Raw genomic sequence first — 23,789 nt, 5'->3', positions numbered from 1 at the left:
CTAATTGGCATTTACAAAATAATTGAAGGGAATGACTGGGTGGATGCCAATAAGACGTTTGCCCTGATTGGGGAGTCTAGAATGGGGGACATTATTCAAAAATAAGAGGGATGTCATTTAGTACTGAGAGAATTTTTTTTACTAACCTTTGGAATTGTCTACCACAGGAAGCTCAGTCTTTGATTAGCTTTAAGGAAGAGATTGATAGATTTCTAATTACCAATGACATTAAGGGTTATGGGAATGGGAGTGAGGAAAATGCATTAAAGTATTCATGATTATACTGAATGGCAGAGCAGGCTTGACAGGCTGAATGGCCTTTGTTCTCTGTTCCTATGATAATTGTGACAAGATATATCGAAGACAGCATTAGATTCGGTTATGATAGTGAAGTATGATCCTTCATCATTGTAGGTTCAGTTGTCAAGATGCCACCTGAAAAATGTGTCACTCATGTAATCCCAGATGTGCTTATATCCAATAATGGACCAGATTGTCAAAGATATTTGAGAAATTTGTAACCATTTTAGGATTTCAACAGATCACTAGTTATACAGTCATAGAGATTTATAGCATGGAAACAGACCCTTCGGTCCAGCCCTCCCATGCCGACCAGATATCCCAACCCAATCTAGTCCCACATGCCAGCGCTTGGCCCATATTCCTCCAAACCCTTCCTATTCATATACCCATCCAAATGCCTATTAAATGTTGCAATTGTACTAGCTTCCAGCACTTCCTCCGGCAGCTCATTCCATACACATCCCACCCTCTGTGCGAGCCTCTCCCTATAGCTCAAATCCTCCAACCCTGGCAACATCCTTGTAAATCTTTTCTGAACTCTTTCAGGTTTCACAACATCTTTCTGATAAGAAGAAGGAGACCAGAATTGCACACAATATTCCAACAGTGGCCTAACCAATGTCCTGCACAGCTGCAACATGACCTCCCAACTCCTGTACTCAATACTCTGACCAATAAAGGAAAGCATACCAAATACCTTCTTCACTATCCTATCTACCTGCGAGTCCAAACAGTCAAAAGAACACAGACTTCACAGTTCTACTGAAGCACTGCTCCAGTGCATTACAATGTGGCTTCTCATCAGAACCACTGATTGAGAGAAGACTTTAATCTCAGCTCCCTATCTTTCCAAGGTTGTTAACCCCACAAATCAGGCCCATGGATAGACAACAATGTTTGTCAGAAAGAATGGAAACTTCATCAGCAACGAGCAGCGAACTACAACACAGAGTTTAAAATCAAAATCTTGCCAATTCTGGAACAAGGTTAAACAATGATTCACTCAGTTCAATACATATTCAATCAGGAAACTCAGTCAAACTGCTGGATTGACTTAGTTTATTAAGTCAGAGACTTGGGAAGTGATGGAGTGACAGTAAGTGTACTTAATGTATTTGAATCAAATGTATAAAGAATTTAATAACCAAAAAACAAAGTTTGTGGGGAATGTTGTTTCAAGCAGTTGGTATCTGAAAGGATTAACAGGCATCACATGATTTGTTCCACCCATTGGGGTCTAAAAGTGATGTCCTGTAAGGAGCTAGCCAGGTTTAAATGCGTAGCCTTGTTGTCTTTATCCAGAATGCTTCATTAATAGTAATGTATACTTTTAAATTGAGCCCAGTGTCTCACAGGAGACTGTCATGTACTTTAAATGTCATGTAACTAGTTGTTATGGATTATTGAAAATTTCCTTACAGTTTACCAAGACAAGAAGCTGAGCTTGGAGGTCACGCAATCTGGGGGTCAGGTAGTAGAGGAAGGTGGGAGAAAGAGATTGCGGTAATAGCACAGTTGTGAGGAAGATGTTGAATTTGCGCTCAACCAGTGTTCAGGACTGCCTTAGGTTGATGAGATCGAGGCTAGAGGCATGTAATTGCTGACAGGGACCAACAACAATTACCCTGGCTTACTGACATTATGTTGGAAAAATTTGTTAACTCATCTATACTTAACACAGTTTACCTTTCAAGATTTATAAGCCTGAAAAGATAGTGACTTTACATTGACTAAAGATTTAGTTTTCTCTTTCACAGTTAATAGGCTTTGCTGGCTCGGCCTACATTTATTGTCCATTCCAAACTGCTGCTGAACAACTGGTAGTGAGTCACTTTCTTGACTTGCTGCAGTACATGCTGTTGAGAAGGGAGCTCTAGGATTTTGACAACAGTGAAGAAACAGCAATATGGCTCCAAGTCAGAATGGGGTGGGGTTTGCCAGTTAATTTGCAAATTCTGGTGTTCTTCTGTTCCCACTGCCTTTGCCCTTCTAGGTGGTAGAAGTCATGGGTTTAGAATGTGCTGTGAAAGAAGACTTGACAAGCTGCCATAAAGCATCTTGTATATGGGGCACACTGATACCACTGAGCGCCACGAGTGGAAGTGAATGATTTTTAAGGTGGCAGATGGGGTGCCAATCAAGCAGGCTGCTTTGTTCTGAATTTTGTGGAGCTTCTCAACTCTCTTTGTTGGAGAGTTACACCCATCCAGGTGACTGGGGACAATTCCATCATCCATGAAATGGTGTGGCTAAACTACACCTTCAGAATACATTGCTGGCACCTTACGCAGCACAATTCTATGATCAAGTACTCTCTGTTTAGGTGATAAATAGTCCACATTATCACCTCTTATGTTCTGGTCTGTTTTAAACAAATACTCCAGCCTTTCAGAGTTGTCATGACAGTTCAGTCTATTTCTGTTGAATTAAAAAGGATTCAAATCCAAACCCATTCTTTCAGACACAAAGCACATCAAAGCCAAGGACTTTATAATTATTAGACTTTATATGTTTATGCTTATTTCATTTCATTTGGGCTAACCCAGCAAATTTTAGGTTAATATTTACACCTGCTCTTCTTCAGAACAGTGTCCCAGGATTATTCCCATCCACCTGAGAGGGCAGACAAGAACTCAGCTTTAACGTCACATCTGAAAGACAGCAGCTCTGAAAGTACACTCCCTCTGTAGTGCCCTGGACTGTCAGCCTTGATATCTGTGGGACTTGAGCAAGAATTGATTGAAATTATTTCCTAGTGAGAAAATTACACAGAAATTACACTAATAGTTATACAACTGTATTGAGTCCTACATGCTTAAAGATGATGGGAAATACAATTGAGTAGAGTAAAACTTGTTTAATCCATTAGAGAATGAGTAGCTTTTGACACAGACACATAGATGAGTCTAAAATCCCAGCCCTACAATTTGAGCTGCATCATAGAAATTACCTCCATGCTATTCCACTGTGCACAGACAGGTTTCTTGTACTGACTGCAGCAGCACACCCTTCATACCACACCTTCGCCAACCATCTGAATGCATGTGGCATTCCAAAGGTAGTGGGGAACCCTCAGTGGGATGTGCTCTAACCAGGAGTCCCCTCCTTTACCACACAGTTTGTTTGGTGGGTCTTGCATGCACCAGGACACTGCAACCATAAGTTAAGTAGTTTCACGGACTTTTATGATGTTGCAGCCCCTCATATTGTGTGTCTGAGTGCTCTTCAACTTTGGTTGCAATTCATTCTCATGTTCCTGATCTCTGGTCACTTGGCGTGGCGGGGATCACAGAATTACAGAAGTATTATGATGCAGAAGGAGTTCATTTGGCCCATCATGCCTACACCAGCTTGCTAAAATGAGTGTCATTTACCAAGTGCCAATCTCCTGCTTCTTCACCCATAGCCTTGCACAATAATTATAGCCAAATAATCATCCAATTCCCTCTTGAAAGCTTCAACTGAACCAGCTTCTATCAAACCTGCTTCTCTTGTACTTTCCACATCGTAACTACTCACTGAGTGAAAAAGTTTTTCCTCACTTCACACTTGCTTTGTTTGCAGGTCACTTTAAATCTATGCCCACTTGCCCTTGTTCCTTTTCCTTATCCATACTTTCCAGCCCACTCTTGATTTTGAAGACCTCTGTCAGAATGTCTCTTCATGAGTCTGATCCTGGGCCTAGCCAAAGTGGCCATTAACAGGTCCAGGCAATTGTCAATGGCCGAATAAGACTGCAAATCAGAAATTGCTGGAAAAGCTCAGCAGACCTGGCAACATTTGTGGACAGAAATCAGTGTTAATATTTCAGGACAAGTGACCCTTCCTCAGGACCATTCTGAGAACCATGCCTGGGAGATATTTTCTAATCAACTTGATCAGAGATAGGAGCATTACCACTGTGCCACAAAAACATACCATGCTTGGGTATGTTTCTGTGACTGATTGTGCAATCCAGCTCCTGTGGCAATAATCTCCCTACCCCCAACAAACGACAAATTTTAATTTCATTTCATGAGTTTCTATTTAAGGTTTGTTATAGTAAGCCTTTAGAGGGCTGGTCACGGTTAATTTGTTCGTTAATTTATCATTGATATACGCAGAAATCTGATTGGGCATAAATCTGAGAGGTTGTAGCTTTAGGCCTTTGACATCCATGACGGTGTTAACTAGCCTTTGAGAAGATTAGGCGATTACATTAACAGAAGAAACACCAATCAGGCAACATATGCTATCCGATAAGGGTCAGCTGTTTTCAAGTCAGTGAATACCCGTCATAATATTCTGAATAAAAAAATACTAATCAGGCCACAACCAGGAAGTGAGAACAGACTCCAAGACACAGTTGCATTGCAAAAAGCCTGTACAGCATATCTAACAATAAAACAAGAGCTCAATCCTGGCATCTGATTCTCGGCTCAGAACAGATTCAGAATGTGACAATAAAACAACGTAACAAAGGTGAGCTGCCGAGCTGGACAATCAGTCAGTGTTTGCAGCGTCTGCCTTGCGGAAAGGGAAATAGCTGCTAGTGAAGTCTAGGCTCCTCACTAACCTGCCCACTCTGCGGTGCCGGGATGAAGGTCAGAAACTCGGCCGGGACAGGAACACTGAAAGACTGGGAAAAGGGGCTGCGCTGCTTCACCTCCAGCCGCAGCTCCGCGGGCTCCGGCGCCGCCAACAGCTCATCCACGAACAGTGAACAGCAGGGCAAGAGATGTGCAACATTAGCAGGCAACAAGCGAGGCTGAGAAATCAGCTCACTCACCAGTGAGTGGGCGTCAAACCCTCAACATGAAAACCGAATAATGAGGCGTGAGGACGTAAAATATAATGGTCCACACAGCGCTGTTACTCATCGTCTTATCCAGAAATTTTAGGGATGAGATTTATTATTAAAAAGAGCGACGCCGTTTGCCTTGAAATGCATCCACCTTCTAAACCGAAACCAAAATGCCACACGTTAGTCACAAATTCTATTCATTTGTAGTAAGTGTGTTGTTACATGGGGTTGTTAACCTGGAATCGAAAACCAATTATCCGGATCCTACTATGTGCTATCCTGGTGAAACATCACAGGGACATCAAAAAAGATTGAGATTTGTTTTGTTGTTATTGAAAATGGGGAACCAAGGCTGTTTGACTCAGTCCAGTATCATCCAGTTGGTTAGAGTCTTTTTGCTTTCCATTTGATCTAAAGGAGGTAATATGCCACATGAATAGATGTATTGGCAAACTAACAACTGCAGTGTGAAACTGAGAGAGACAAATAAGTTTTGCAAAGGAACAATACTTGGAAATGAATGTGCATGGCTCCATAATGAAATATGCAAAAAAGTAGACCAGTACAAGTCGTTCACAAATGTTATTCCTTCAGTTGTTCCTTCTGAGAAGTCATGTGCCTGTTATCACAGTTGGTATCGTCGCTGTTGCAGCCTGTAGAATATACAAGGTAGAATATCTTCATCTTGACTTCTCTGAACAAAGACAGATCTGACCCACAGACCCACTTGCCTCAGTCTTCATGGTTTGGATAAGGAGGCAACCATTGAAGCTATTGGTTCAGAAGCAGGGACATTACCCACTGTGATGCAAGATTCTTAATGCTTCTATGAAGTGCCTTGAGATATTTAATTAAAACATCCTATAAACAGAAATCATTGCAAAGAATGAAGAATCTATCACCCCCTGACATTCAACAGCATTACAATCGTGAAACATCCACTAGCAACATTATAGGGTTATCATTGACCAGAAACTGAACTGAATGAGCTATATAAATACTGCAGCTACAAGATTAGGTCAAAGAATAGGAATACTACAATAAGTAACTCACTTCTTGACTTCCCAAAGCATGTTCACCTGCACCTCCACACACATCATCTATTGCATCCTCTGCACCTAATGTGGCCTCCTCTATATTGGGGAGACAGGCCGGCTACTTGCGGATTTGACTGAGACAAGGTATTTCCCCTCCCCCCACCTTGTCTCAGTCAAATCCATCGAACTCAGCACCGCCTTCCTAACCTGCAATCTTCTTCCCGACCTCTCCGCCCCCACTCCCGTCTGACCTATCACCCTCACCTTGACCTCTTTCCACCTATCACATTTCCGACGCCCCTCCCCCAAGTCCCTCCTCCCTACCTTTTATCTTAGCCTGCTGGACAAACTTTCCTCATTCCTGAAGAAGGGCTTATGCCCGAAACGTCGATTCTCCTGTTCCCTGGATTCTGCCTGACCTGCTGCACTTTTCCAGCAACACATTTCCAGCTTCCCAAAGCATGTCCTTGATCTACAAGTTACATATCAGGAATGTGCTGGAATACCTCCCACTTGCTTGGATGTCAAAACCAAAAAAAAAGCTCCAACAAAACCCAAGAAGCTTGATGTTGTCCAGGATGAAGCAGCCCACGAGATTGACACATCAACAATTATACATTCCCTGAACCACTAATGTACAGTAGCAGCAGTGTGTACCATGTACAAAATGGCTCTTTAGACAGCACTTTCCAAACCCACCGGAACTACCATCTAAAATGATGAGTGCACCAGATAAACAGGATCACCATCACCTGCACATTCCTGTTTAAGTTACTGACCATTCTGACTTGGAAATATATTGCCATTCCTTTAATGTCACTAGGTCAAAATCTTGGAAGTCCCTTCCAAACAGCCCGGTGGGTGTAACCACAAAATATGAAGTGCGGTGGTTCAAGAAGGCAGGTCACCTCCATCACCTTGAAGACAACTAAGTTTGGGTAATAATTATTGGCCCAGCCAGCGATGATCATATTCCATGAATAACAGAACAAAAATTGTGTTTATCAGGTTACGTGCAATTATTTGGAAAGAGGCTTAATCATAAAAGACCATATGATATCGGAACAGAAGTAGGCCATTTCGTCCAAAATATCTGCTCTTCCATTCAGCAAGATCATGACTGATCTGATAATCCCCACCTCCACTTTCCTGCCTTTTTCCATCACTCTTGTTTCCTTTACTGATTAAAATTTTGTCTACCTCAGCCTTGAATTTAATGACCCAGTTGTGGTAAAGAATTCCAGATTCACTACCAGTTGAGAAAAAATCCTTTATTTCTGTCCTAAATGTGCGACCCTTATTCTGAGATTATGCCCTCTGTCCTAGACTTTCCCATAACCTCTTTGTATCTATTCTCTGGAGTCCCCTAGGAAAAGTATATGTTTCAATAAAGTCATCTCCTATTCTTATAAATTCCAATAAGTACTGGCATAAACTACTCAACCTCTCCTCATAAGATAGTCCCACCATATCTGGTCTCAGCCTAGTGAACCTTCCCCGGACTGTCTCCAATGCCAGCATAGCTTTCCTTAGATAATGGACTCAACATTATTCTAAACAAGCATAAACACTCGGATAGACATCTTGGAATGTACATCTTTTTGTGCTTTAAGTTAATATATATAATTAAGTGACTCCAAATTGGAAACCTTTATAAACATCTGAGAGTGTTTTTGAGCTGCCAATCCTTAGAATTGTAGTGAAGGAAATTCACAAGCCCAGGTCCTGATATGTTGAGAGATAGAAACTAACCTCAATCTGGAACTGCTTCTAGCAGTTCAGCTAACTGGGAGAGGAAAGCACTTTGTTACCAAAGGAACAGACTTCCTCACCACAAACTGTTTTGACTTAAACTCCCCATCCTAGGCACTAGCTCATCCTATGCCATCATAATGGAGTAGGAAGGCTATTAGCAGATCATTTTACCTACCAGGAACTTTACAGAGCACTTCTCTGACCTGATCTAAGCCAAGTGCAGTGTTTTAATTTTTTCACCAAGGAGGGGGTCACAGAGTTCTAACACTGATTGGAACCTAACCTGCAGCCTTCGAGCAAGGCAAGTGGCTCCTGTCAAGGTATTTTTTTTCATCAACTGATGCTTATTAGGCTGCCAGACTGGACAAGTAACAGTAAAGTATCTTTCAGTTCACCATCCATTGCTGAATCTGGAAGTTCACTGAGGCTGTCTGTTACAGGTGTTAGAAACAAAACTTACTTATAAATCAGCTGGAGACAAAGCCATGGAAACAAGGACAATTTATTACAAACTTGCAAGTCCGGGCACCCCGCTAGCCTGGCAAAAAGTACAAAGATATCAGTTATGCAATCATTTTTGTACAGTTTGTGTGTTGCAGGCTCACATCCCTTTTCCCTATTCTTACCCTATCATAATTTATTTCATTTCATTCCCTTATTTGGACTAACCTTAAGATAATTACTTCACTTGTTTTTCTCTTTCTTATCTATGTATCAGGCTGTCCGTGTCATAGAACATAGAACATAGAAGAATACAGCGCAGTACAGGCCCTTTGGCCCTCGATGTTGCGCCGATCCAAGTCCACCTAACCTATACTAACCCACTATCCTCCATATATCTATCCATGCCCGCTTAAATGCCCATAAAGAGGGAGAGTCCACCACTGCTACTGGCAGGGCATTCCATGAACTTACAACTCGCTGAGTGAAGAACCTACCCCTAACTTCAGTCCAATATCTACCCCCCTTAATTTAAAGCTATGCCCCCTTGTAATACCCGACTCCATACGCGGGAAAAGGTTCACACTGTCAACCCTATCTAACCCCCTAATCATCTTGTACACCTCAATCAAGTCACCCCTAAACCTTCTTTTCTCTAGTGAAAACAGCCCCAAGTGCCTCAGTCTTTCCTCATACGATTTTCCTTTCATACCAGGCAACATCCTGGTAAACCTCCTCTGCACCCGTTCCAGTGCCTCCACATCCTTCCTATAGTATGGCGACCAAAACTGCACACAATATTCCAGATGCGGCCGCACCAGAGTCTTATACAACTGCATCATGACCTCAGGACTCCGGAACTCAATTCCTCTACCTTGTGTCCTTGGATGACTGCATTCCTTGTTCTGTTACTATAAGCTTTATTGTGAAAATACCCTTACTTCTTCTTTTGTGGTCAGCTACAACACTCCATAGTTATTTCCTAGCTTAAAACTATTTTCTTTAAAACTACTTCTTTAAAAGATCTCCTATATTCATTAAAGTCTTAGCCTTAAGTATACTACATGCTATAAGAATTCCAGGACCGTTTGTATAATGTCTGACCCCTTCCCCATCTACAGACATTACACTCCACTAGCACTTAACAACAATTACATTTCTATATCACCTGCAGAAAACTACATTTCCTATTTCCCACACAGGAATGTGAGCTTTATTATAATAGTACTACTTCTAATTTCAGATCCTCAGTACTGGATAGTAACATCCACTGAGCTCAACACTGAAGTTTGCACCATCTTAATTTTATTCATGTTGTTGAGGATCTGCTTAATACTGTCTATGCCATTTAAAAGCATTCTGTGCACTTGTTTTACACACAGAGCTATAAATGGAAACAATTTTTTTGAGAATCTGTTTCTCCAGTGCTTCTGAATTCACACAGCAAAGGTTGAGGTCTTTTGGACCATCATGTCCATCCTACTTAGAGCTGTGAAATCCTACCAACTGCAAGAAATGCTTCCAAAATTAAAAACGCAGTACTGTTATCTAAGCTGACTGTTTAGAGCAAAATTCACAATATTCGAACTTGTAAATGAAAATGACATTTAATTATAGGCATGCCATGAAAATAATGGATCTCTCTCTTTTTTTCCTTGAGGTTGGTTGATTTTATATGTTTTATATCTGCCTTTGTTCCTTATTTTCCTTTTCTTTGGGATGACTTATGCCTCACATCTTAGCTTTTGACATATTTCTGCCTTCATCTTTCAGATTTCTTTCCTGATTCTGGGTTATTAAAATCATTCTTCAAAGTGTCTTTTGAGCCAGTCTTTCAGCTCTTTGTGTTCCCTAAATGAGTGCTCGCTCTGTCTGTCCTCAATTTTTTTGTAATTTTTTTTAATGTTTAACATATCCTTAATTTTTTTATCAATGTTGTAGTGGGCGGCATGGTGGCATAGTGGTTAGCACTTCTGCCTCACAGCGCCAGAGACCTAGGTTCAATTCCCACCTCAGGCGACTGACTGTGTGGAGTTTGCACATTCTCCCCGTGTCTGCGTGGGTTTCCTCCAGGTGCTCCGGTTTCCTCCCACAGTCCAAAGATGTGCAGGTCAGGTGAATTGGCCATGCTAAATTGCCCGTAGTGTTAGATAAGGGGTAAATGTAGGGGTACGGGTGGGTTGCGCTTCGGCGGGGCGGTGTGGACTTGTTGGGCCGAAGGGCCTGTTTCCACACTGTAAGTAATCTAATCTAATTGAATCTGTTCTGATTTTTGCTTCCTCTCTGATGAGTGGTTATAATCATAGCATTCTTCTTTCCATCTTAGTAGTGAATTAATTGAATTTCTCTACTCCATTGAAAATCAGGCACCAAAATCACTCTTAATATAATAAATGAAGGTAAGTTGTTAAAAATATTAAATGATAGCTCACAAACTGAATATTGAGATGAAATATTTAATTTGTAAACAGTTATAACTTTGTTTCTTCCTGGAGATGCCTCAATATTTAGACTAAAACATTATAATTAATAAATCACAGATTATGGCACACACTAAAGGTTTAAAGCAATGCATCAAAATGTGGCAGACCCAAGCATTCACTTTTAGCTGCAATGTATGGGGAAGTATTGCGCAAATGCTGAGAGCATCTTTGGGCTCTCTTGTGGCGCTGTGGATGGAGAGGTCGGGGTTTAAGTCCAAACTGCTCCAGAGGTGTGTAATGACATCTTTGAACAGGTTTATTAGGAAAAATAGGGAGGGAAAGTGTTAAAGAGAGCCATGATCAATTGTTATCACACACTGATGGCCATTTTTTGATTAAATTACTAGATATCAGTGAGAGTTTTGCATCAGTGTTGGCATTCTTGACTTGAAATTGTGCATGATGTTTAAACATTTAAAGAACTAAAACATCATATGGATTTTTATCAAACAAGTACTATTACCACAACAAAGAGTATTTCCATAGGCTATCTTTTAACAATAGTTGGCCCATATCACCAGTGCATAAGTTACATGCGTTTATACATACATTGGTAGAAAGTGAGGACTGCAGATGCTGGAGATCAGAGTTGAGAGTGTGGTGCTGGAAAAGCACAGCCGGTAAGGCAGCATTCGAGGAGCAGGAGAATCGATGTTCTGGGTATAAACCCCTCATTCCCATGTCAATTCTCCTGCTCCTCGGATGCTGCCTGACCTGCTGTGCTTTTCCAGCACCACACCCTCAACTTTATACATACATTGTGCATATATGGATATTAAATATCCACAACTGTGTTTGTGAATGATTGTCACACAGTTTTCTGTTTTCATTTTGGTCTTTAGATGAACCTCATGTTTACTAGTTGTCAATATTAATTGCGGCATTGCAAGCTTCTGGTTTCTAAATCAAACCCAAGACTTCGCTTGGTGGTACTTTTCACTACAACAAAAAAACAGCAATTTACATTCATGGAACACTTTTAACATAGAAAAATGCCCCAGAAGTATTCACAGAAGTAGAACCAAAAGAAGTGGACATTAAGTCAAAAAAGGATTAGGATAAATCATCATGAAGTTTCTTTGAAAGAGGGTGATTTGAGTGACAGAGACATTTTAGGGAGGGATTTCCCTGTAAACCAAGGTGCTGAAAGCAGACCTTGAATAGTGGAGTGAAGAGAAATTGTAACTCTTTTTGTTGAATATTGTGACTGATGTTTATCTTACACTAGTGATGCAATGTAGTGGAAGGCAATACTGTTGTGGTAATATCACTGGACAAATAAATCTAAACCCAGTCTAATGTTCTGGGATGTCCATTTGAAAACCACTGGTAGATGGTGAAATGTTAATTCAATGAAACCTGCAATTATAAAGCTAGCCCAATGATTATCGTCTGACTAATGTGGGTTTTCATTAAAACATATCTAATTTACTAATGTCCTTCAGGGAAGGAAGTCGGCCATCTTTACCTGGACTGACCTACATGTGACCACCGACTCATAACAATGTGGTTGACTCTTAACTGCCCTCTAAAATAGCCTAACAAACCACTCAATTGTATGAAACTGCTACAAAAATCTAGCAAAGAATTGGAGCCAGGTGGACCATCTGGCATCAACCTAAGCACCGAAAGAGCAACAGCAACAGCAACAATTGACTCTGCAAAGTTCTTTGTACTTATGTGCAGGACTTGTGCCAAAATTGGAAAAGCCACTTTACTAGTCAAACACTAACCTAACATGGTTATACTCATGGAATCGTACATTACAGACAATGTCCCAGACACCATCGCATGTGTTCTATTCTACTACAGGACAGGCCAACCAGAGTAAACCCCTATCCCTTTCCTAGATGAACCAAAAAGTGTTTGCCAAATCCTGTTTCTCAGTTCTAAGCTTTGGAATAAACCTACAACAATAACTTTTAAGATGAAATCAATGGTAGGATTTATTATCAACAATACAGGGCAACAATACAGATAACAAAATTTATGTGTGCATGGGAACCTTGAGATCTTGTTCAGATAATCCGAAATTCAGACAATCAGTGTTCAGATAACCAAGGTTCAAATTGGGGAGAATTTCTTTTCTACTTCATTTACACACACACACAAGCATACAAGGTAGAAAGAAAAGAGAAAGAAGCAAGTTACAAATGATAAATTGCTTTAAAAAAAATCAAATATGTTGGTATTACCTTATGTGACCTAGTGTCCAGCAAGCCACTGTCCAACTGGGAGTCTGTCAGTTGACTGACCTTGTAGCAGGTCTTTTCCTGGGAGCTGTGATGCAGATAGATAGCAGTGGAATGTGCAACAATATCTCTTGTACTTGGAGAATTTAGGCTAGTTCGAAAAATAAAGTTTGAGATTCTCTCTGGAAACAAAGTTTTTGAAAGAGGGAGAAATGGAGAGCATGCCTTCAAGATGCTAAGATGTGGAGCTGCTCTTCTTGTGACTTTAAGACAGTAGCTGACTTAGAATCCCAGAATTGTAGATTTAAGCAATTCAACCAGCTGATTTGAGTCATGGAACAAAGACACACATAGATAACGTGCTGATGACCTATGTTGGTTGAATAGTTTGCCTTTAAATTAACAATCTTCAAGGAGAAAGTGAGGACTGCAGATGCTGGAGATCAGAGCTGAAAATGTGTTGCTGGAAAAGCGCAGCAGGTCAGGCAGCATCTAAGGAGCAGGAGAATCGACGTTTCGGGCATGAGCCCTTCTTCAGATTTATTTCACCATTGGAATTAGATTTTTATTGTCACGTGTACTCAGGTATAGAAATACATTAGAGTTTTCATTGTAAAGTTAAGGTAACTAAAGAATGATCAGTCATAGAGTCATAGAGATGTACAGCATGGAAACAGACCCTTCGGTCCAGCCCGTCCATGCCGACCAGATATCCCAACCCAATCGAGTCCCACCTGCTCAGCAGCCGGCCCATATTCCTCCAAACCCTTCCTATTCATATACCCATCCAAATGCCTCTTAAATGTTGGAATTGTACCAGCCTCCACCACTTCCTCTGGCAGCTCATTCCATACAAATACCACCTTCTGTGTGAAAAAGTTGCCCCTTAGGTCTCTTTTATATCTTTCCCCTCTCACCCTAAACCTATGCCCTCTAGTTCTGGACTGCTCCACCCAAGGGAAAAGACTTTGTCTATTTACCCTATCCATGCCCCTCATAATTTTGTAAACCCCTATAAGGTTGCCCTCAGTCTCCGACGCTCCAGAGAAAACAGCCTGTTCAGCCTCTCCCGATAGCTCAAATCCTCCAACACTGGCAACACCCTTGTAAATATTTTCTGAACCCTTTCAAGTTTCACAACATCTTTTCCATAGGGAGGAGACCAGAATTGCGCGCAAAATGTGTCTCAATGTTTTCTCTTGGCCAGAGGTAACTGAAAGCAGTTCAAATCTAATTTTTTTAATGTCAGCTTTAGTTGAAATGTGAATGAGTTTCAGAAAGTCTGGAAATATCATCACCCTTGGCCATTTTATGAGTTCAGCAATGTTTACTTTAAAAATAAACAAAATTTCAACACAAAAATACAGATGAGAATACAGTTTTCTTTAGGATTTCTCTTTGTGCCCTCTGGCCATCACACCTTGATCAATTCAAATTTTTGAAATCAATATGTTGTTTTCAAGTTTGGTTATTTGCCAACGTAAGGAGGAGATTGTGTACTGTAACAATGGAGGCGATTATCCTGAGAGAGGTGCACACGGACCATTCTATCTCTTTCTTTTTCTGGGTAATTTAAAATGACCAAAAGTGGAACGTCTGAAAAGTAATAATATAGCATGACTAACTTCTACACTAATATTATTCAAATAAAAAATGAGAAATATACGTTAATGCTATTTTACAAACTAGTCATCAGGTACACAGTAGAAAAACAAAATTTGTGCCAAAACTGCAGTGACACATTTGTGTACCTTGTATCTAGGGTGTTCCCATTGATCACCAAAACAGACTTGCCTTTGAATCATACTTGGTTTTGTGAGCGTGAAGTATCAGAAAAACACAACACTTTTCACTTTGTGTTCCTCCAGCAGGTGGAACATGTTGGCTGTATTGATCTCTGTAAACCCCAGAAGTTAAATTTCAAGTTACCTCAGTCACTCTCAGACTATGACTTGGAAGTGACTATTGGACTGGGGTGGACAAAGTTAAAAATCACACACACCAAGTTATAGTCCAACAGGTCTGACAACGACCTGATGAAGGAGCGGTGCTCCGAAAGGTGGTGCTTCTAAATAAACATGTTGGACCATAGCCTGGTGTTGTGTGATTTTTAAATCTCAAACTAGTTACATAAGAGAAACAACCTTTTTATGATGTGTTGTGAATAGTGATAATGGACTAACAGCAATGTGTATGTCGGAGGATAGAAATACATATGGAAAGCATGTTGAATTCTGTTCAGGCTTTATGTTGTACCCTTAGGAGTTTAACCATTAAATCAGACTTGTGGGGAAATTTTTAGGTCATGGAATAAAAGGTACCATAGCAATGTGAATGCAAAATTGTTTGATAGGAAAAATTGTAATGGCTAATGGACATTTTCAGACTGGAGTCAAATAGTATGGCACTGGAAAAGCACAACAGGTCAGGCAGCATCCAAGAAGCAGGGAATTCGATGTTTCGGGTATCAGGAATGTGATGAACTTTTCAGACCGGAGGAAAATTGTAGTGATTGATATTGGAACCCTTGTTTTTTTCTGATGTATATTAATGTACAGGAGACAAATTCAAAGTTTGCAGATGACACAAAACTTGGAAGAATTGTAAATTGTGAAGAGGACATTATAAAACTACAAAAGACAACAAATTAGTGGAGTGTGCAGATAGGTGACAAGTAAGTTTCAGGTTGAGTTGAAGGTTTTGGTAGAAAGAACAGGAGTAGAGGGTTCTACATATATATGTGCAAGACTATTGAAGATTGAATAAAGCAGATAATATTCTTAGTTTTATTAACAGGGCATAGAGTACAAATGCAAAAGGTGATATTGAATTTGTACAAGACACTTGTTAGACCTTAGCTGAAGTATTGTATACAGTTCTGCATGCCACATTATGGGAATGATGTGAATATACTGGAGAGAACCCAGATGATTCCAAGGATGAGAAACTTCAGTTTTGAGGATATATCGCAGAAGTTGAGACTCCTACTTGAAAAGAAAAAGACCCACAGGAAATCTTGAGTGGACTGGATAGAATGAAAACAGAAATTGCTGGAAAAGCTCAGTAGGTCTGGCAGCGTCTGTGGAGAGAAATCAGAACTAATGTTTAAGTGATTCTTCCACCGAAGTTCTGTGATTCTGTGAACTATGAGGGTACAGAGTATCCTAAATCATCTGTTATGGTGTCTGTAGCTAAATCTTTTACAAACCTCAGTGATACTCCAAATCAAACTTAAGTTCATGTGATCTCTGAGCAAAACATGTCATCACATGCCATTATGGAGAGGTGATGGCCTAGTGGTATTATCATAGACTATTAATCCAAAAGATTCAGCTAATGGCAGGGGATCTAGGTTCAAATCTTGCTGTGGTAGATAGTGGAGTTTGAATTCAATAAAAATCTGGAATTAAGAGTCTACTGATGATCATGAATCCATTGTCGATTGTCAGGAAAAAACCCATCTGGTTCACTCATGTCCTTTAGGGAAGCAAGCTGCCATCCTTACCAGGTCTGGCCTACATGTGATTCCTGACCCACAGTGGTTGTCTCTTAAATGCACTCTGGGCAATCACGGATGGGCAATAAATGTTGTCTTAGAAGTAACACTCGCATCACATGAATCAATAAAAAAAACACTTCTGATAATCCTGATATACTGAATATTTCTGAATTATTCTCAGTTGACCTATTTGTTCATCAACAAGAGTGTAATCTTGCTCTGTAGGACTTTCAGATAGTTATGTTTGGCAAATATTTATATACAACATCTGTAATAAAATACTTTTTAAAGTATTTTCCACAAGAACACTTGCTTGCTAACAGTTTATCACCCCATGATGACAGTGTTTTCTGCATGTTCCGATCAGATGTCTTTAAAATTTAACAACAAAGGTCATCAAAGTTTCTGAGCATTATATCTGAGGAATGCTAATTTACAGACTTTAGTTCCCTCCCTGATTAATAGACCACGTATTACAGCATTTGGCAGAACATTGAAATACTCTGATGGATGGGTTGAATAGAAGAATGGAGAAAAAGTACATTAGGACATGGGCACAATATGAATTTGGTAGAGATGTAAGTGGGATGATCAACATGCTATGTAAGTCTTTATTTGAAGTGTAAATCCTAACCTTCATTTACCTTTCCTTCTGAGAAAGTTTATAAATTTGATTAACACAAGGTAACCGTAATAATATCATGCATTGCATGAAGTGTGAGAGATTTTTCCACAACACTTTAAATTATTAATCAGAAGTATTATTGTTATTAAGTTTGCATCACATACTTTTAGAATAAGTTGCAAATCTCCTTCTTTGAATGATTTCCACAATGTTATCATTATATATCGCTATAACGTTATGTAATAGTCCCAATCCATTTGCCACACCCAGACTGTGTATGTGGCAAATTAAGATGAGCTTTGTTCAGCCCAGTTATATTACATTGTGAGAGTTGTGCTGGGAAATTTCTAAAGTATTACTATTGGGATGCCTATTGCTGCCAACCTGGGAGAAAGCCTACATTATCTTTCATAAGGCTATTTTGGGAGAATGATTTTTATAGTTTGATTACTGATAATAGACTGTTTATTATGAGTAGGCAGACTAAAGCAACATAAAGTAGAATTGAAAACTAGACAGTGTCCGATAGACAAGCATTTTATGAGCCCTAGTAAACATATTAACCTATGAATAATATGTTCCTGTGGCACACTGCCATAATAAATGGAAAATTTCAGTTGAAGAACATTTTGACATGCCCATTGATGGTTAATCATGGTGATTGGCTCAAAATCTTTCATGTTTTAGTTTTAAGACATTGTAAAAATTATTTTTTTTGGTAAAATGCAGCCAATGGACAACCACAAACCACTGCTCAACAAAGCCGTCAAATTGCTGATTTAGGGCTGGACTTTAGTTGACACAACGGGTCTCTGGGAGAATAGGCAGAGTACACCTGTTAGTTCCAGCAAAGTGGCCTGACCACATTCAAACACTAACATGGCCATCAATAGGTCTTCAGAATCCTGGTAGCAGAAATCCTGAGCATAATGAGCTGCTAGATATGTAGAGGCCAGCAATTTTTCATTTGTTCACGTACTAACCCAAGGCCCAGGATCACCCAGGAGTCCCTATGCCAAAACTGAGTCAAGGCAGGATGGGAATAGTGAGGGGAGGTGGGAACGGAGGCAGAGGCCAGGGAAAAGGGTAGTTTTCAGCACCCAATCCCCAACATCCACACCCGATGCCAGCTCCCTAACAATACCTGGAAACCGAAAAAAAACCCTCAAAGAGGCTAGGGCAAAACTTAACATCAATTTCTGGGCTACCATCAGAAAGTACAGGAAAGCTGTAGGTTCCTGATTTAATTCTTGAACAATCATTGTAATACAATGGGTTCAGGGATAAAGGGGTGTCAATTGGCTCATTTTTAATTCTTGAACCACCATTGTGTTACAGTGGGCTTGGGGATAAAGGGTGTGAATTGGCTCAATAATAAATTCTGTGGAATTCCATGCCTGCTTTCTGCGTTAATTAAAGGCAGTTCCCTGCCCCCACAACAATGAGACAGGGCCTATTCCACAATTTCAGCATAGAGCAAAGTTTAGGGAAAAAAAAATCCACAAGCTTATCAAGCAACTTCCAACAATTCCCCTCATCTAAACAACCTGCTTAACATTCTGGATTTTAGGACTGACTTTCCTCACTCTTCATAGTTCATGATCACGATAAAGAAATTTTACTTCTTATATTTAGAGACTGCTACGATACTGGTTTTCCATCGGTTTTCCCTTTCAGCTTCTAAGTGGTTTAAATCGCTCCCAGCCTCTAGTTCTAGACACTAATTTAGTAATCGTGATGTAATCAAAAGGCAGTGAACAAACGTAGAATCTCTATGTTTATTGATATTGAGAAAAGTAACCTAGCACTACAAGAAAGCAAACGCACTAACACAAGAAAGATAATAGAACAGTACAAGAAAAGTAACACAAAATACCACCCGCCTCCCACTACTAAATTGGCTTTGGGGTCTCAGGATTATGCTCACCACTCCTATTGCAGTTTTGAGGTTCGTCAAATGCAGTTGTTCTGGTTCTCCGTATCCCGAATGTGTTAGGGGACTGCTCAGGCTAGTTTGAATCTGCTCATGCAGTTAGGTGCATTTTGGATGCATCGGGTCAGCACTTGGGTTTTCTCTACTTCTGCTGGTTTATTGAGTTTAGTCTTTGCCTCAGTTGTGCCTGAGGACTTGTAGTGTCACTCAGGTTAGTTGGTACTTCCAATTTTGTTGGATTTAGTTTCTTTTTGGCGTGGTTGGTCACGACGTTTGTTGAGGTTTGCCATTGTTTTACAGACACACTCTCTGTGTTTGTCTTCTATTTCTATATTCCCCGATGTAAGGTCAGGGCCTATAGCTGTGGGGCCACCCCAATCTCTGAGCCAGTCTCTGGGCCCATTGTCAATGTTTCTTTGTGGGCTTGATTGGCTTAATTGGATTTCTGATGCTTGGAAGAGGTGCTAATGATTTTGAATGATATTAGTATCTTCTATAGGCTGTGTGGCCGGAGGCTTGAAGACAGTCTTGCGGCTGGATTCCTTTGGTTTCGGGTTAATTGTCTCAGATTTACTTTGATTGTAACTGCAAAATGTTTAAGTCAATATTCCCTGCTGGACAGTCATTTCTTTGTAGTTGCCTCTGGAATACTCACTGTTCACAGGTCGATCTCATCACCTGCTTGTGGTCTTTAGTCTTCTGCTGACCCAATTTAGTTTATTTTTAAAGGTCTTTAAAACTCCAAAGCTCTGTCTATATATTTCTAACACTGGAGATTTTTGCATAATATTACAAAGGCCAACTATAGAAAATAAATAATTTCTAAATAGAGATACATTCGCACACACATACATTGATTCCAAATGATGTTGTGCTCACAAATGACCATTGATTCATGAGCAGGAACTCCTTCGTGCCTTCCACACCATTTAGTAAGATCACAGCTGATGTAACTGTGGCTTAAATCATTTTTCTAAAGACCCTCAATACTCCTTTGTTAGTCAAGAACCTTTCTACCTCTTCATTAAAAAGTATTCTCTGGCTCTGCCTTCACTGCTTTCTGGGGAAGAGGTGCTAACATCCTTTTCCAGCCATGAATTTGTGTCACTGCTAAAACTTAGATCCTGCAATGTGTAGCAGAATGCAATTTGTCGGCATAAAAAATATCCTTTGGCTTCAAAGCAGAAGTAAATGTTATTGGCCACATTGTTCTTGAGACAGCTTCCTTTTGAGTCCCCCTAACAGATGATGATGGTAGTGCAGTAGCTTGTACAATTTTAAGGAATGTGCACATTTTTTTATGTCAATAATAATGTCACCCTAGTATATATGCCCATTCTGCCACTGTAATTACATGCTAATAAAAGAGGCAATTTCCAGCTGGGGTCACTGTTTTCTTTCTTCATTGTATTCCTAAGGATGGGTGATAATTTGCATGTATGAATAGAAGATTAAAACTCATTCTTGATCATTAGGTAAAATCAAGACCAAGTGAATTGTAACCTGAGGACAGCAACAATGCTGTCACTATTGAGCAGTGTTAGCAAGAATCACAGAATTGCTATGGTGCAGAAGAAGACCATTCAGCCCATCATACCTGCACTAGCTCTTCAAATGACCATCATTACCTAGTGCCAGTTTCCTGCTTTTTCCCTGTACCCATACACATTACCCCTATTCAAATAAGCATACAATGGCCTTTTGAATGCCCCAACTTAACTTGCCTCCACTACACTTCCAGGCAGCGCATTCCATACTCACTGAATGAAAAAGCTTTTTTTCTTACAACACCCTTGCTGGTCATCAAGCAGACATCTTTCTCATAGTAATCTACCAAGAATCCATTATTGGTCTGTCTTACTCACCCACAAAAACATACAAAGAAACTACAAGCAAGAAGGAGGGACAGCCAGAAGAAAACAAGCTCTGAAATGCAGGCAAACAAAGATAGCTGACACATCTGCTCATGCTTTTATCTGGTGGTGAGGTCATGCAAAGAAATTTTAATGATATAAAATTAAGCATTCATTGTCTGGCTACGTTCATTTTCGAAGTACTCCATTTTTGAGAACCAGAACTGGTGGGATTCAGTTATGCAGTGACAACAAAGACCATGAGCAACTCAATGGTACTTTAGTACATGGATATAATTCGATAGCTGACAACTGAATAAAAGGAATGTCTATTGGGGTAATGATATAAAACAATATAGTAGCATCAAGCTGTAAAGTAATGGCAGACCAGGAGCAGCAGAGTTGCTGTTGGACCTGAACAGGTAGAAATATAATGGCTACTGTTGCATTGTTACATTACTGGACTCTGAATAAGACACCTGGATTAATGATTCAAATTCCAGTCGAGCAGCTATATTCAGTTAGCTAAATCTGAAATTTAAGGAAGGAAAAGTACCTATAAAAACAGTCATAAAAGCCTCAAAGAAAGTTGTTGTTCTTATAGAGTCTGGCCTGCATATAATGTCCTCATCCACAGCAGTGTGGCTGGCTATTAATTGCACCCTAAAATGGCAGAATAAATTACATTCAAAAAGATGGTTCACCATAACCTTCTGAAATTAGAAATGGGACATAAATGCTGATCTTACCAGTGATGCCATGTCCTGTAAATGGATTTTTTAAAAGTAGGATTTGTGGCAAAATTACTTACATGGAAAGTAATCATAAATGGCAAAACTGCCACTGACTGCAAAACTATCAGACTCATTGCAGGAATGTAAAAGTTGCTTATGTGTGCTTGTTTGCTAGGACTGTGCAATAGAATCAAGGCAATCTTGCACAATCTCAAGTCTGAGATTCACAAAACTTAGACAAGACTTTGAAGCCAAGCAAAATAATTCTGGGAGTATTTTCAACGTGAAAAAATACTTAGTACCATAACTAATGCTTTAAAGAGTAGAGCTGTGGAATATTTTGATTTGATTTGAGGCAATCTGGCATGGGGATGTTGGACTGAATAGTCTCTTTATTTCATTCTGTATGAATCTATGATTTGATTTATTATGGCGATTGTTGTTCAAATTATAAACTTTGCCTTGATGGGTCAATACACGCTGGCACAGAAAAGATCTGCCTCAGCGATGTGACATCTCTCTCTATTTTATCAGAAACTTTATGGTTCTTTGCATGTGGGTGGTGTTTACAACTGTAATTGCACTCAACCCAACCCTTTTTATTTGATAGAGTAATCTAAAATGATTACACTCCTTGCAATCAAATATGGCGTCTCAGCTTTTTTTGGAAATCCAGAAAATGGTTTCATTAAATACACTTTTTTACTCACAGTTGTCTTTATATAACCTAGGTATAATGTATTTTGGCTCAACTGAGGGAACAGAAAGGAAAATAAAATGAAACTGGGACATTAATTTATTGGCTGTACTGAAATCTATATTCAGGTATACAAAGTGAGTCAGAAGAGTATACGTCATTTCCAAGTTTTACCGTTTTTGTAGTCATATAACCATAGAAACATATAACATTGGCCTATCAGATCTGCACTGACCTATCCGTACTAATTCTAGTTTCCTCCATTTGGACCATAGCCTTGAATGTTCTGACATTTTAGTGCTCATCCACATTTTTTACATTTTTTTTAGATTAGATTACATTAGATTACATAACTTTTTTTTACATTACATTAGATTACATTTTTACATTACACTACAGTGTGGAAACAGGCCCTTCGGCCCAACAAGTCCACACCGACCCGCCGAAGCGTAACCCACCCATACCCTTACATTTACCCCTTACCTAACACTACGGGCAATTTAGCATGGCCAATTCACCTGACCTGCACATCTTTGGACTGTGGGAGGAAACCGGAGCACCCGGAGGAAACCCACGCAGACATGGGGAGAACGTGCAAACTCCACACAGTCAGTCGCCTGAGGCGGGAATTGAACCCGGGTCTCTGGCGCTGTGAGGCAGCACTGCTAACCACTGTGCCACCTTGCCGCCCACATATCTTCAAAGGTTATGAAGTTTCCTGACACTGCTCCCTTCCAGGCAGTGCATTTCATATTTACATCATCCTCTGGGAGACTACACATTTTAGCAAGAGAGATTGGATAGATTCTGGTTGTCTCATATGCCATCTTAACCACCTTATTAACCTTCCTTGCCATGTTCAGGGATCTGAGTATAAGAGTCCCAAGATCCCTCTGTTCTTTTGAGCTCCCTACTGTCGCATCATTCATTGAGTTCCCTTATTTTGCTACTTGTTCCAAAGAGCATCACCTCACACTTTTCAGGGTGAAATTCCATCTACCACTGATCTGCCCATTGGACCAAATCATCTATATCTTCCTGCAACCAAAAACCTTCTTCCTCAATATTAATTACCCGGTCAATCTTTGTGTCATCTGCAAACTTACTAATCATTACCAGCTCCCCCACCCCAGACACACATACACAGACACACACATCCTCATCTATATAATTTATACATATCACAAACAGTAAGGGATCCAGCATTAACCCCAGGATTTGCCACTAGATTCTAGCCTTCAGTCACACAGACAACTTATCTGTCTCTTATCGTGAAGCCAATTTTGGATCCATCTTGCTAAGTTACCTGAGGTACCATGTGCATTTACCAACATTATCAGTCTCCCATGTGGAACTGACTTTGCTGAAATTCAAACAAACTACATCAATTGCACTCTGCTCATCTATGCACTGATCACCTCCTCGAAAACTTCAATCAAATTTCTGAGGAATGG

At 40.0% G+C, this 23,789-nt stretch overlaps 1 protein-coding gene across 5 annotated transcripts in view; it reads right to left on the bottom strand.

The window, feature by feature from the left end:
- The window catches only part of ttpal (tocopherol (alpha) transfer protein-like), a 44,974-nt gene extending 25,846 nt beyond the window's left edge, over nucleotides 1-19,128 (bottom strand). The window contains exons 1-2 of one of the 5 annotated variants that reach the window (XM_043710304.1): nucleotides 4,859-5,348; nucleotides 2,874-3,026 (exon numbers count right to left, since the gene is read on the bottom strand). In XM_043710304.1, the coding sequence (XP_043566239.1) occupies nucleotides 2,874-2,912 (39 nt within the window). In that variant the 5' untranslated portion in view covers nucleotides 2,913-3,026; nucleotides 4,859-5,348. Of the gene's footprint in view, nucleotides 1-2,873; nucleotides 3,027-4,858; nucleotides 5,349-6,139; nucleotides 6,159-19,045 lie in introns of those variants that run through there. The other 4 variants (XM_043710308.1, XM_043710309.1, XM_043710305.1 and 1 more) reach the window with 4 other exon arrangements.
- Between the last annotated feature and the right edge of the window lie 4,661 nt (nucleotides 19,129-23,789).

This window comes from Chiloscyllium plagiosum, chromosome 20 (assembly GCF_004010195.1).
Source record: "Chiloscyllium plagiosum isolate BGI_BamShark_2017 chromosome 20, ASM401019v2, whole genome shotgun sequence".
Lineage (NCBI taxonomy): Eukaryota > Metazoa > Chordata > Chondrichthyes > Orectolobiformes > Hemiscylliidae > Chiloscyllium > Chiloscyllium plagiosum.
This window is presented reverse-complemented; position numbering and strand designations above follow the sequence as displayed.